This window comes from Xiphophorus couchianus, chromosome 2 (genome assembly GCF_001444195.1).
Source record: "Xiphophorus couchianus chromosome 2, X_couchianus-1.0, whole genome shotgun sequence".
Classification (NCBI taxonomy): domain Eukaryota; kingdom Metazoa; phylum Chordata; class Actinopteri; order Cyprinodontiformes; family Poeciliidae; genus Xiphophorus; species Xiphophorus couchianus.
In genome coordinates this window covers 1,631,242-1,646,419 of record NC_040229.1, presented here as the reverse complement: position 1 = coordinate 1,646,419, position 15,178 = coordinate 1,631,242, and the positions used below count along the sequence as shown (strand labels likewise).

Genomic DNA, 15,178 nt, shown 5'->3' with positions numbered 1-15,178 from the left:
TATCGTTTATCGCAATAACGTCTTGGATAATTTGTTATTTTCTGTAATGTCCATAGATCAAACCAATTTGAGCTCCTTTGTTCCGTTTCCAGGATCTGATTGGTCCAATTCCCTGCAACAGCTGTTCGGAGACACAAAGCTGCCCTCCCTAGCAACTCTGGGCTCGGATGTGGCAACCTTTATGTTCCCGCTTTGTGCGACCCAGCTTCAAGCTCAGGTCTGCCGAGCAGAAGCTTTGATGAGGCTTTATTAGGTTGTCATGGATATGTGCCGGAGCCTGTCGGAGGGGCCCGTTTAAAACCCGATCGTCAAGACCGCTCACTCTGAAGCTAATGAGACAAATCTGATTAAATGTGAGGAAAAGCCGACGCTGCAGAGCTCCGAAGCATTTAGATTCAGGTAGCAGGATTTGTTTGGATGACTGAGAGTGTGTGGCCCGTTAACACGCCAGCATTGCACCAATCATCCCGTGTTTACAGTGAAGCATGAAGTGAGCTTTAGGATGCATTATTAATGGCTTCTTTGAAAGTCACAGGGCACGGCTGTGTAAGCGTGGGAGGCAGCCTGACTCAGTAGGGAGGAAGGATATCGCATATTCTCCTCTCGCTGCCTAATTTGAGTCTTTTCTCTCCTGGACTCATATTTTAACTCTCTTTAGCTCTGCTTCTCTGGGCTCTTCAAAGTGATTTCTCATCTCCTTCCCTTCATATCCCATCATATCTGTCCCCACATATGTTTTATTCTCCTTTTTTCTCCTAATATCTCAAAATACTATATTCCATCCACTCAGCTGCTCTCATTTCCAGTGTTTGCAACAATGTTACGCTAAGGTGAACACGGGGCAGAAACCTATATTCAGCAGCAGAACAAGACGGGAGAAGAAGTGAATTTAATCACTATCAACGTAATTTCCTGCAGTTCTTTTATACAAGGGTGCAAAAAGGACAATACCTTGCAAAATTATTCACACCCCTTAAACTTTTTCATACCAAAACTCAACCTATTTTTACAGAAATTTTATGTGATAAAACAAAAACAAAAGAATTTCAGAGAACAGGCAACATCTTGAAGACAAGAAACTGTAGTCTGATCACTTCAATTGGAGAAATGTTCCCTGATTTCAAAACGTGAAGTGGTGATTGTAGTCCCAGTTACCAGTGTGGCAGCAGAGTGCAGATTTACCCTGCGGATCATCATCATTTGACATTTGATTATACATAAATGGGTGAACATTTCATGTCCATGCGAACCAGGAGGAAGTTGGGATTCACCTGGTGAGGTTGACGCCACAGCAGGTGAATCGTTCATAATTTAATTTGATTGTTTATACGTAGTTATTCTCTCAGTGGGTTTTGTCTCTGGAGAAGAGGTTACATGTATTCATTCTTGTTTTAAAAAATTATGGGATTGACAGGATTTTTTTTTTACATCAACAGTCAAAATGTGCAGATTAAAGCATCTCCATGTGTAAAAAAAAAAAAAAAGTCCTATTCAAAGTCCAGAACTAAATAAAAAAGCAAGACTTTTCAACCTTTTCAGCCAGTTTTATACTTCTGCACTGCACTGAGAAGTAATGCTGGTGTAAACATTCGTCTTCCTAATCCGTCTGATTGAAGATACTAAAACTAAATCCAGAAGAAAACCTCAGCAGAGGAAGTTTAATCCTGATAACAGCTTTCTGTTTCCCTTTTTTTTACACATTGGCAGTGCATCTACGGATCTACAGCGGATGTTTCAGCCTGTGATTGTTTTTCTTGCCTTTTATTGGATCAAGCAGATGGTGTTGTTGTTGTTGAAATGTAAGTACAGGCTACTGCGGGCTTTGGCCATATTACACCAAGCAGCAAAGCCCAACAGCAGAGCTGGAGTCATGTCATAAAAAATATTCTTTTCTCACCTGAGGCCCATTAGTCTCTGCTGGTCGTTGGATTTCGACTTTCTTTGATTGATTTTGTTTTATTTTTTTCTTCTAAGAGCGCTCGATGCCAGCGCTCCAGAGGGTGTCGGCTCAGAAGTAAACACCACTTGTAAACTGTGAAATATTTCAAGGCTTTTTCTTAGAGATCAACAGAAATATGCTCCAGATTTTCTGCTTCTTTTTTTTGCCGCCCTTTACTCCAGCTGGTTGTTGAAGTTCTGACTAACCGCAGTGACACATTCCCACCGTTCTGCTCGTGCCAGCCTGTTCCCGGACAGTTTTGTCTGCGTCTCTAATAAGGACTTCGCTGTGAAATCCCGTCCTATAGCTCGATTTAAGATATCATTGAGTCACATGTAGATATTTGGTAGCGAGTTTTCTTCCCTACAGAGATGCTGGTCCGCCTGGCAGCTCTGTGTAGTCTGGGAGACGACGGGAACGCAGCAGGTTTTCCCTGCGCAGCGTTGAATTTGCTGATTCCAGTCGGAGGTCTTAACATGCTGGCACCGGTACAGGGACTGAATCAGAGACGGTGCAGCCATGTTTACTTGGCAAAGACACTCATCCATGCTAATAGATGTCTCATCCTGACAACATGTGCAAATAAAAGAAAATTAATTGCTCTTTTTTATAATGTATTTTTATTTTTGTCCCTTATTGCTGGAATTAAATAGGCAGTATCAAGTTCTAAAGTTATTAACTCAACAAAAACATACTTAGAGCATTCCTTTGATTTATTCACACATGTTTGAGAAATCCTTTAATCTCACATAGCAACCAGTCAGCTGTGCAAAACGCACCGTTGGACCTAGCCCCGCCTTCGAGGCATAGCTTCTCCTCCCCTCAGCTCCTTCAGACTAGCCAGCAGCAATTAGCAACGCGTGGTGGAACTGTGCGTCAATATAGGAGCAGCTTCTCAATGAGACCCAATTTCAAGACGTTAAAGTAGGAAGTAAATTTCTTTTAAGTCATATTTTGTATGACTTAAAAATAGTTTTAAGTCATATAAAATTTTAATTTTAAGAAGACATCTTCATGAGACTATCTTGGTAAGGCAGAGTATCTTCAGTCAGAGGCTTCTTCAGATTCGCTGTAATACAGACTGCTACAGGAGATCTTTCCTGCCAACAGCCATCAGTGTCTATAATAACTATTTGAAGAATCTGAAATAATGAGTTACAACAACATTTAACTTCCCTGTGGGGGATAAATACAGCACTTTTTTAACAACTGAAGGTATAATAGCTACTTGATTATGGTATAAAATTCCTGGAAAATCCATAAAACTGCCCCTTTAAAATTGCAGACAGGTTAGTGGTCTTTGCCCTGCACAGGGTTCAGATTTAAGCCTGTGACCTCCACATCCTGGAAGCCTTATGGGACGGTGGAGGTGGAGCGGATGTATTGGAGTGACTCCGTCTGGGAACCGATGCTGCATCAGGGCTGCCGAATAGTATTGTGGGGGATGGTTAGCAATCAATTCGCTTCACTGTGAGCCACCAGTTGTGCCTTGCAACACAACAGGCCCGGCTCACTCCCTCCACAACGATAGGAAACAGAAAACGTTTTGCTGTGTGCCCTCTGCGGCGTACTCAGATCAGCAGATACTGTCGCTTCGGATGTCTTTATGTGCTAACTCATCCATGTATGCAAAACAGAGGCAGCATGAATTAAGTGGAAGTATTAAATGTTTTAAAGAGGAAGCAGTTTAAACGTTTTTTCTTTATTTTTGTGGTGCTGTTGTGATTAATAAAAGTGATTATAATAGCTATTCATTACTTTTTTTACCCAACTGTATGGTTGTGACTGCATGGCACAGAAATTATGGCCCCACAAACACAGATATTACTCTTGAAAAGCATTTATTTTTATAATACGTTTTTTAGGACACCACTCCCATAAAGAAGTGGGATTTGTATCACTAACATGCCCATATTTTAAAAATTACTGATAATTATGGATACATTTTTATTGGACAAACAGTGAAAAATTGTTAAAAAAAAACAAACAAATCCAACTGTTCAAGGAATTTTTATACTTCACTAGTTAGAATTTATCATAAGAATAAATCAAAATTTATTACAATAAATGATAAACAATAAACGATACGATAAATGCACACCCCGATTGTTTAGTTGTTTTTTTTTGTTGTTTTTCTTTATATTTTGTCTCTCTATGCATCCCAGAGTCACATCATGATGAATCTGAAAATCATCTTTCAACCCTCCACTTGATGTCTCGTGACCCCCTGGGGGACCCCGCCCCCACTTTGGGAACCCTTGTTCTAATAAATCTAAAGCTGATATTGTTAAAATAGTTCCTGCAATGTTATAGGAACATTAGTAGTCATATAGCTGCTAATATGACTCTAAAAAATATCCTGAAAGAAAAGAAATGACATGCAGATGCAGTGTACCGTTTTCATGCGTTTTTTAGATGTTTGCCAAGCTTTGAGCAAATCCTCTCCAACCTCTGCCGTCTCTTTCTCGCCCTTGCATTTTTCCAGAACTCTGTGAACTTCGTGGATGACAGTTTCCCCCCAGGACCTCGCTCCGTGGGCTTCCCCGAGGGCGACAGCGTCCAGCAGCGCATCAAAAAGTGGCTGCGTCCCCACGAGATCAACTGCAGCAACTTTAAAGACAGAGGTGTCAAATGGTCCGTCTTCCGCACGCCGCGGCCCTCCGACATCCTGCAAGGGCTCCTCGGAAACTGCTGGTGAGAATCTGGAAATGCATCCAAAACGCACACATTCCCAACAAATCTGCGACTGAAAACTGTCTAAAATTAGAAATAAAAGGTTTAGGAGATTATAAAACAGGCACTCAAACTAAGGCAAGGAAGTAATATAGGAAAACTGAAGAAAATAAAACAAAAAACTGGACCAAAATTACTTTGGTTAACTTACAAGTAAGTTTTCATCAATATATAGGACCTTGTTTTAAGTCAGTAATTCTTGTATATTGAGAAAACGTACTGCTTCCATGTATAAGAAGACATTTTCCCCAAGTTATAAGTAATCTGTCCATTAAAAGTGTCAAATTTGGACTATTTGGTATATAATAACACTTTTAGTGCAAAGTTGACACTTTTAGTGGACTTTTAATTCAACTTTCAATGCAACTTTGCATTTAAAGTGTCATTATTTACCAAATAACACTTGATGAGAACTAAGATATTTCCACTAGAAACAGAATATTTTGTGTTTTTGCAGTTCAAAGAGATTATTCGGACACATCCTTTATCTGTGTGCCCTTCAGAGGGCCTGCTGAGAGTGTTGCCATCTTCCATCTTCCTCCACACACATAAAGGAACAGTTAAATGTCCAAATCCAAGTTTCCACTTCATCACCAGGACACAGGTTATCAAACATCGCCCTCTCCAGAGGCGAATCGGTTCTGTCGCAACAGGATGTAACCCAGATTCTCACAGTCGAGGGAACTACTGAGGGCTCCTCACCTTCGTCCTTGGAAATGGTCGCAGCTGAATGCGACTTCAGAATAACATCATCCATCGTCTGGACCAGAGGTTGCAGACGTTTTTACTCTCAGTCCAGCTAAAGACAAACTGGTTTAGAACTGGAAATGTGGTATTACCCTCTCTGAAAAGACAACTTAATAAATATCTACTATAGGGAAAAGTGAACACTTTTATTTCTGTTTTTATGTTTTAAAACATTTACAATAATGAGGATTGATAATTTTTTTTAAATGAGATGTTTCCAGCGTAATAACGAACAAAAAAATATCACTTGGACGCTTGTGTCATTTTGTTGTGGAAGTTTAATGCAGGGTTTATTCCATAAAAAAAAGCTAAAATCTACATTTATTTGAATGTTGGGTCTGCACTGTTTTAGCCAAATTAGAACATTGTGGATTCCTGCACACAGAAACCCTTTTTGCTTCTAAACTGAATAAATCAACAACAAATATATTTGGAATGCATAGGCCTTTTCCCTAAAATAAGCATTTTAGCCATTTTGTTATTTAATCGCTATGTTTATCATAGCTAAGAGGAGTTAGCCAGCGTAAGACAATATGGTGGCGATACCGCGCATGCTACCGACAGCATTTTGGCTAACGTTAACATTTTGATTAATTTTAGAGTTATGCTGATGTTTACATACTTAATGGAGTAAGTCCATGTTAGTCAGCATGCTTGTGATTCTCCACATGCTATCGATTACATTTTAGCTTACTTTAGCATTGATGCTAATTTTTAGCATGAGAACGCTGGGTTCCAACCGACAGGCACACTTTGGCAGGCCCCATTTAAATTTCTTCAGAAATGTTCTAGTGGTTTTTAATGTGTTATTCAGGCTCTTCTTCCATCAGATTGATGCAAACTGCTCTTCTACCCATCCAGGAACCTCAGAATATTCATGGAACTTCTTTAGAAATCTGAATGTGGATGCTAACATTGGCATTTTGGACATGTTTAGCATTGAGATGCTATTCAGGCTTGAATAGCTTTGCTGACAGGCTAACTCCTTTTAGCACAACTTGAACACAGCAATAGTTGTTTCCAGCATCCAATCATATCGTTTTTTGGGTTTTTTCGAAGCAGAAAAATAGTTTTGTCGTCCATAAATGTTGTTGCAGATGTCACATGTACGTCAGATTTATGGGTGTACCAGAAACACGAGAATTCAAAGGTTCCGATTCTGGACTTTTGTTTATAAGAAGAAGAAAAAATTATTGCTTTAAAATTGTAGTTGATTAATCATAATTGTAGCGTTAAAGTCCTGGTCGTAGTTTACTTTGCTCCTGCTTTGCTTCATTCACAGGCTGCTGCAGTAGACCAAACCGCACTACTTTGTCTTTATCATTTGTAAACTTGGTTTGGAAAATCAAAATACTGTTTGTATAGAAGTTGGCAGTGATCCAGATGCATACAAGACTAATTATATTTGCTCATTGACTCCAAGCTTCCTCTCTCTGTTTTTTGTTTCTTCTGCATTTTTTGCTTTGAAATGAATTCCTCGTAAGTCGGATCGTCATGTTGTCCCCTCTCCCCCCCCCAAACGTAGAAAAATTACCATTTTCAGATGGATCTGAGTTTTTGATTAACTCATTTCTTGTGCATGCTAATGAGGAGTTGAGTCTCTGCTGCAGGGCAAATTAGCAGTAATGGGGCGTTAACCAGAAGGCGTGTAGGCCTGACTCTCAGAATGCGATTGATTTTTGAATGAGGAGAAATTATGCAGAAAGATTCATAAGTGCTCAAGGTACAACTGTGGAAAATATTTTAATGCAATGATTATGGTTTAATGGCTGCTTCTTCCTGTTGTTTCTACATCCATCCGTCAGTCCCAATCTGCTCTTCGCCTCTGTTTTCTCATCCTCCACGTTGCCTTTTCTTGTTATTTTATTTTATGTTCCAGGTGATTGACGGTTCTTTGTGTTTCCAGGTTCCTGAGTGCGCTGGCAGTGCTGGCGGAGCGGCCGGAGCTGGTGGAGAGAGTCATGATCACCAGAACCATCTGCCCGGAAGGCGCCTACCAGGTCCGGCTCTGCAAAGACGGGACATGGACCACGGTGCTGGTGGACGACATGCTGCCCTGCGACGACTACGGATACCTTCTCTTTTCACAGGTCAGGACATTTAAGGAGGGATAGATCCACTTTGAATTATTAGAACAAAGCAAAGATTACAATTCCTAGCAAAAGTGGGTTTTTTTCTTCACATTTTATCACTAAAAACATTTATGCAATGGATTAGCATAAAGTATTTCATAATTGTTTATAATGTGTATATTTTTCAACATTTTAGTTTAAAAGTAAATTTTGAAACATGGTAATGGCAGCATGATGCTGTTTTGATGCTTTTTTTCAACAGGGATATTGAATCTGATCCAAATTGATTGAAAAATGTAACCTGTTAATGGCTACATCAAGTAATATGTGTTAAAATGGCCTAGTTAAAGCACCAATCTAAATCCACTTACGAATCTGTGATAGAAATAATAAAAAATGCAGTTTAAATATTTCATATATATATATTATTTTTTATTTTATAAATGTAAAACCTTCTAAATAGTGGAGCATTAGTGTTTATAGCGACTCGGATGCATTTTATATAACATTATTCTTAGAATAACAGTGTATTGAATTTGAAGACCTCTGGATTTCTTAGATAGTTAGCATACCTTCTAGCTAAATCAAAGTTTGTTTTTAATGATTGCATCATAAAAAAGTTTTAAAGAAATTTTTTGTAGCATCACCTGGGGAAGCCCTGCAGAAACCAGAGTATTTATCTGAGATCAAAACAGCTCATTATTTCATTTTTATCACAAGCGAAGCTCCCAGGACCCCTCAGCAGGAACGGCTAATTAATCAGCAATGACTTTGCAAATAAAAAGTTATGCAGTATGGAAGTAGTTAATAACATAAAACATACCTGCTGGAGGAAACTGTTCATCTCCACAGCAGGTAAACAACATTCCTTATCGAGATGTTATCTTGTAGAAACCATGTTTGCACAATCAAGCACAACAAGGAAATTCCTTCGCCATGGCGACAGAGTATGTAGGGAGTGCTACCTTTTACCTTTTATCTGTGTATCATTTTCATAAACCTTTGTACATGTCATTCATTGACAGATTGCCTGACTGGAATTAAAAAATTCCACTATAATAGAGATAACATTCACTCTGTTTCCTCCTGATTTCACTCCAGGCTCAGAGGAAGCAGCTCTGGGTGGCTCTGATCGAGAAGGCCCTGGCCAAACTCCATGGGTCCTACTTCGCCTTGCAGGCAGGGCGCGCCATCGAGGGCCTGGCCACTCTGACCGGGGCGCCCTGCGACTCCCTCATGCTCCAGGTCAGCTCCACTAATCCCCGAGAGGAACCCATCGACACCGACCTGATCTGGGCGAAGATGCTGAGCTCCAAGGAGGCTGGGTAAGAGCTGGGCGGAGCTACTGACCGCACAGGAAGTAGTTCATGACGCTAATTAATATCCAGGGTTCCTACAGGGGCTGGAAAACCTCAGAAATGCTTTTCAATTGAGTGTTTTCAAGATTTCTAAAGTACTTCAAAGTATCGACTCTTTACACGTGACGTCACGCTCTCCAGAACTCCGCCCACTCCGCCATGATGGACGTCAAAACAACCAATGAGCTCCTTTAAAGCTAGTCTAAAAACAGACATCTGTAACCTAATATTGCTTTTATTCAGTTGATTTCACTTTAAAAATGGTCATAGAGTGCTGTGTGGTCAGTTGCAAGACAGACAAGGATAGAAACCAAACATGTCATTTTATTTTATAACTTTTAGTGAGGAAAGATTGATAGCAGCCGTCAATAATAATGACTGGTAAACTCACGGATTTGCAGCAAACACTTTTTACAAGGTAAGAAAACTAACGTTCATATGCTTTATAAATAAGTATAATTAGAAAGATATCAAATATTGCATTATGGAAAAGGTACATCTAACTATTGGTAACCATGGAGACAATGCTGCACCGTCATGTAGCCTAGCATGTATGGAAAAAACTGGTTAGCATCTGGTCTTTTGTTTGTTTTTAAGTTTTCTCCGGTGTAAAGGCAGATGCTGTTTATGACGTAGTGATATAAATCATGTGGTGTGAATTCAGGTAAAGTCGTCAGGAGGGAGGAGGGATGGGATAGCTCAAGATTTATTTCAATGGTGATACACTTAAAACAAATTCAAGAAACATTTTCACTGAACAAAAAATTATGCAGGCAAAATTAATCTTTTATTGACCACAATTTTTTGCTTTCATTTTAATTTGTTTGCACATAACACCACAATAAGTAACTCTTACAGAAAGTAGAATTGGGTGCATCCATTTATTTATTAATAAAAATAAGGCTTGTATCATATTCTATTAGCCTTGAATACAACTAACATGATTTAGAGATTCTTTCTTTGTAGAAATCAGGTTAGTAGGTTTTATTAAAATATGTGTTCACAATAGAATTGGTTTTGCATTTTTCTAAACGAGATAAAATTTTAGTTTCACACGACTTCTTTTAGCTTAACAGTTTGGATACCTCTGCTCTAATCGAAGCACATTGGGGCAATAAATCATGGTTGTATAAAATCAATATTTTGTTGTTGTTTTCCAGTTTCAGCCTGTAATAATTAGCATTCAGCTAAGATAAGATCAAAGTATGTGACTGCATGTGTGTTCCCTTGTATTTTTATTTGTTAGGTTTCTAATGGGAGCTTCGTGTGGAGGCGGGAACATGAAGGTGGACGACGCCGTTTATGAGTCCTTGGGTCTGAGGCCCAGACACGCCTACTCCATTCTGGATGTTCGAGACGTTCAGGGTTACAGGTAAAAACCACTCTGACTGCGCTCAGCGTCTTCATCCTTTTTTCTCCTTCTGTTGTTTTTCCACCATTTATTCACTGAATGGTGCAAAATGTGTTGCTTTCTCTTTGAAAATCCTTCTTTTGTTACTGGTGGATAAATGAGCTAAAGACTTGATCACCCTTGAAAACGGATGCACATCACTTCACATTAATCAATGCGATCGTTGGTGGATAGTTCATCACGAAATGAAAGCCTCTTCTGTCTCGAAAGAAGCTTAAAGTGCCAAAAATTATCACATTTAATCTGCTCAAGTGCCACATGTGGTCACTTCAATTTACTCTCTGAAAATAAAAGGCTGAACAGAAAATCGTTTTGGTTTCAGGTCATTGAGGAAATTACAAAGACGTTTCAGAATTGATTGAATTTTCATTTGCTGCAACTCAGATTCTCCATTTTGGGTTTTTATGACGTTTCTTAGTGAGACGGTGGAACTAAAGGTGCATTCAGACCAATTTTGTTTAGTCCGCTTTAATCCAACGCTGGTCTGTTTGCCTAGAAAGTCCAGTTCGTTTTGGGAGGTGTGAATAATAGAACACTGATGTGGACCAAAAAACCCACAAACCTAGGTGTTGGTTCGGTTGAAGTGAACTCTGGTGCGGTTCAAATTTGTATGTGAGCACCAAGTGAACTGGAGAGTGCTCTGATCTATAGCACAATGCATTCTGGGTAAATGCAATCAAAGCAAACATGCAAGTTTAATGCTAGCGGGAGAAATGGCTCCTGGATTTTTACCAAACACAAAAGAAAAGTCCTACGACTGGTAAAATCCATTTGTTTTCATTTGGTGAAGAAGGAAGTTGCGCCGGTTTTCATGTTATTTCTTTCAGTGGTTTTTAGTGTAGCACCCCCACAGGCGAGGAGGGGAATAGGTTTTCCAATTGGTTTAGTTGATTTGACTCATTTAAGAGTGAAAGCAAACGCAGCAGCTGAAAATGTAACAAATGTTGCAACTTCAGTCCATAATCAAACCGAGTCTATCAGGTGTGAAAGCAAGCTAATGAAGTTGTTTTGCAGGTTGCTGCGGCTGCGTAACCCATGGGGCCGCTTCTCCTGGAACGGCAGCTGGTCGGACGAGTGGCCGGACTGGCCTCAGCACCTCCGGCACGAGCTGATGGCTCATGGCAGCAGCGAGGGCGTCTTCTGGATGGAGTACACCGACTTCATAAAGTAAGAATGACTCTACATAAAAACACCCTGCTGCAGGGAATTTTGTTATTATTGTTTTCCAGGATTAAATTTGCACTAACTGTAAAAAACTGGATAGCGAAGTATAAGCTTCCACTTATTTAGTTCATGTGTTTAAAACTTCATTTTGTTTTCTGCGTTTTGGTTGATGACCTTAAAAATGGCACAAAAAACAAGGAACTCTTTAAAAATGCTTCAGTTTTCAATTTGGTATCTTCAAGGTTTTGAATGTGCTTGATATCAAAACTGCAAAGTTTTGTAATAAAATGAAATATAAAATTTGATTTGAAGCCTAAATTTAGAAATTATTTATTGTTGAAATGATATTTTCATAAACCAAATAAAAAAATTAGACACATTTCTTTCTCAGACTGACGTTAAATCAGTCTAATTAGAATTACCACAATTATTTTATGACATATAATTTTGTTGGCCAAATGCTATCATAGCACATGATTATTAACAGTAATAAATTATATAATATAATAGTGAATTGAAACTGTCTTCTTGAGTTCATTTGTATTGTTTTTATCTGGAAAAGTTTGAAAACTAACCTTGTAAATATTTGAAAATGCATGAATTTCACTGTGGGAACAGTGTAAAAACTTTGAGTGAAGGTAATAAACGTGGAAATAAAAGCACAGATTTATTCAAATTGACCTCTTGTGATGTCATAAGAGGCTTAAGGAAACTTGTTTTTGGGAACAGGTTTTATTTTTACTGCCATTGTTTTACAACTGTAATATGACACAAATGGAAAACCTGACCTTGACATGTTTACCGCTAGCTTTAATCGCTCGTCTGTCTGGAACGGTTTGAACAGCAATGTAACTTTAACTTTGACTTAATGTTCCTGGTGACTTTATTTAAACTTCTAAGTCAGGGATCAGCAAACTTCACAGCTTAAAGACCCATTTCTGCCAAACAAAACTCATTTAAAACTCAACTGTCACTTGACGTATTGCAAAAATAGACAACTTGTAATGTTGGATAAATATCTATGCGTTGAGATTTTTAAAGTACCACAATTTCATTTGTGTTTTAGGATTCAAAATAAACATAAATATGAGATATACAGTTTTTTTTCAGTGGGATTAAAAAATAAGTTAAAAAAATTAACAATCATTATTTGTGGAAATGTATTACAAATATTGCAGGAAAAAAATAATTTAAAACCTACATTTGTCATTCTATCTATATTTAAAAACATACGCTAGTTTTTTTATCATTTTAATCAGTTTTAAGAACCATTGTAGAAGCCACCGACTTTTTCCATAAGTAAAATATAGACATTTTGCAGTTTTAGTTTGAAAAACAGCGTAAATCATCTGTTAACCTAAAGAAAGGTGTCTGGGACAGATGCAAAGATAAATCTATCTATCACAGAACATACACATTGTTTCCTAGCCACTCACCAGTTGGAGTTAACCTCATACAGAAACTCCTACTAGTGCCCCCTAGTGGCTCCCAGGAGTGACTGCATCCTGTTGAACCGATACTGAATCAGAATTCAGGTTTGTGCTGTAAGCTGTCATTGCTGCGGTATTTACAGTCACTCTGACGAACTGTATTTTCTCTCTTCATAAAAGCTGAGTCAGCGTGTGTGTGTGTGTGTGTGAGACTGCAAACGCATCGCTAACCCACTTCTTCTTGTGTTTACACAAACACTGTGCGGTCATAAAGGCAGTAATTCCCAGCAGCAGCAGCCTTCCTTTAGTGCTGACGCCCCGTAACAGCTGATGTCAAACAGATTCTTATCAGAAAAACATCAGCGTTGTTTTATGATGACATGATGGCAGACATTTAGAAATCTCTGAACAATTCATTTCCCAGCTGGTTTTCACACCAAGCAACATAGTTTTTGTGGATTTTTAGAACATTGTGTTCACTGAAAGTCATTACACACACACACACTGGGATGTTATTGTATGATTTCGATGGTTGCCTTGGTTGCAGCCAGAGGCTTAGATTTGTCATGCCTCTCAGTGATTGTGAAATCTTTTCCATATTGAAGTTAATCCGGTCTTTTAGTCGGATGAAACATTAAGTATCAGATTGCGTTTTTTTGTTGTTTTTTTGTCTGGTTGATCATGCGAGTCTGAATCTTTTCTTCCCATAAAGTTGACCATCTTGTTCCTCTTTGTCATAAAGCACAAGGTGTAAAAAGTATTTATTTCCCTTCAGACTCTCATGTTTTTCACATTTCAACCTTGAAATTTGGTGCGTTTTATTGGGATTTTGTGGTAAACTAAAACATACTCATGCATACTTCTGAATTTAAAGGACAATAATAGTTATCAAAATGTTTTGATGGACCTCTTTAACGCCATGTGTTTGTCTGCCATGTGTTGGCAGGTTTGTGATATTCTTTAAAGTTTCTGATTAACTCTAAAGTTCAGGATTCCCTGCAGTCTAATTGGTGTCCCTCCTTGCTTCCTTCCTTTTTCGTGCCCTTCCTTCTTTATCAGCCTCCTCTCTTCTGTGCTTCCTTGTGTCTGTCATTCTCTTTCTGTTATTTAATTTGTCCTTCACTTCCTTCCTTCATCCTTTCCTTCCTTGTTCCTTATTTCATAATGCCAATTCCTCCATTGCATCTTTCCCTCTTTCCTTCCTTGTCTCCTCTCCTTTGTGTCCTGCCTTCCCTCCTTTTTTCTTTGTCTTCTATAATACTTCTTTTTCTTTTTGTGATTGCATCCTTGCCTTATTTTTTCCTTCCTTCTTTCCTATATTTCGGCATATTAGGGCCATTGTAAAAAAGAAAATAGTACATTTCTGCCAAAAAAATTCAGAATTTCAAATGTTGAAGATTTTATTTTGAAAATTTCAAAGTTTTCTAGAAAGTTTCTGAGATTTTGACAGAAATGTACTCCTTTTTTCTATCTACAAAGCCCTGATACATTTTGTAAAAATCCCTTTTAAGTTTTTAATCTACACTAAATTACTTTATTTGCTTGAGTTTAGGTTATTTTTTGGCCCACGACTACTTTTGAGTCTAAAATTTTGGCCCACCTGGCAAAAAGGGAGAAAAAAAAACCAATCATGAGTCTGTTTCTTTTTAACACGTTGAGTTCAGCACGGCTGTTTCTTCTCAAACACATGAAACGTGTTTGGTCCAGACGAGAACGGTGTCGTCCCCGTTTGTTTCTGCTCCACGTTCCTCCCGACAGACAGACCTGCTGCCTGCGTCTGTTTTGACACGTTTGTCTCGGAAACTGTAAGAGCTTGTCATCTTGATGAGCAATTTGGCTCCACTGATGAGCATCAGGTGGACAGAAACAGTTGATGTTGATCAGCGCTGGCATCCTGGTACCCAATGGAGGCGATAAAACTGAAACGGAAAGAGAAACCCAGAGATGTGTTCGTCTCCATATCAAGATTTAAAAGGAGACTGGAAAAAAACAAGAATGTTAGAAAGGCAACTAACAATTATTTTAGTTTGATTCTGATTATTCTGACAATTAATGGATTAAAGATGAAACATTGGTCAATTACTAATTTTCCAAACACGTTTTTGCTTTTGTTTTTCTCGTCTTCTCCAGATACTTTGACTCAGTCGACATCTGTAAGATCCACTCAGACTGGCAGGAAGTGCGTCTCCAGGGCTGCTTCCCCAGCAAAGCCAGCGGCCCGGTCACCGTCACGGCCCTCACCGTGTTGGAGCGCACCGCCCTGGAGTTCGCTCTCTTCCAGGAGGGAAGCAGGTAACCTCACCCCCATCATCATCCCTTCCACC

At 38.9% G+C, this 15,178-nt stretch overlaps 1 protein-coding gene across 2 annotated transcripts in view; it reads left to right on the top strand.

The window, feature by feature from the left end:
* The window catches only part of capn15 (calpain 15), a 55,571-nt gene that overhangs the window by 31,516 nt on the left and 8,877 nt on the right, over positions 1-15,178 (top strand). For both annotated transcript variants that reach the window (XM_028038215.1, XM_028038225.1), the window contains exons 3-8: positions 4,425-4,633; positions 7,326-7,509; positions 8,593-8,816; positions 10,096-10,221; positions 11,275-11,427; positions 14,985-15,146. In XM_028038215.1, the coding sequence (XP_027894016.1) occupies positions 4,425-4,633; positions 7,326-7,509; positions 8,593-8,816; positions 10,096-10,221; positions 11,275-11,427; positions 14,985-15,146 (1,058 nt within the window). The remainder of the gene's footprint in view (positions 1-4,424; positions 4,634-7,325; positions 7,510-8,592; positions 8,817-10,095; positions 10,222-11,274; positions 11,428-14,984; positions 15,147-15,178) is intronic.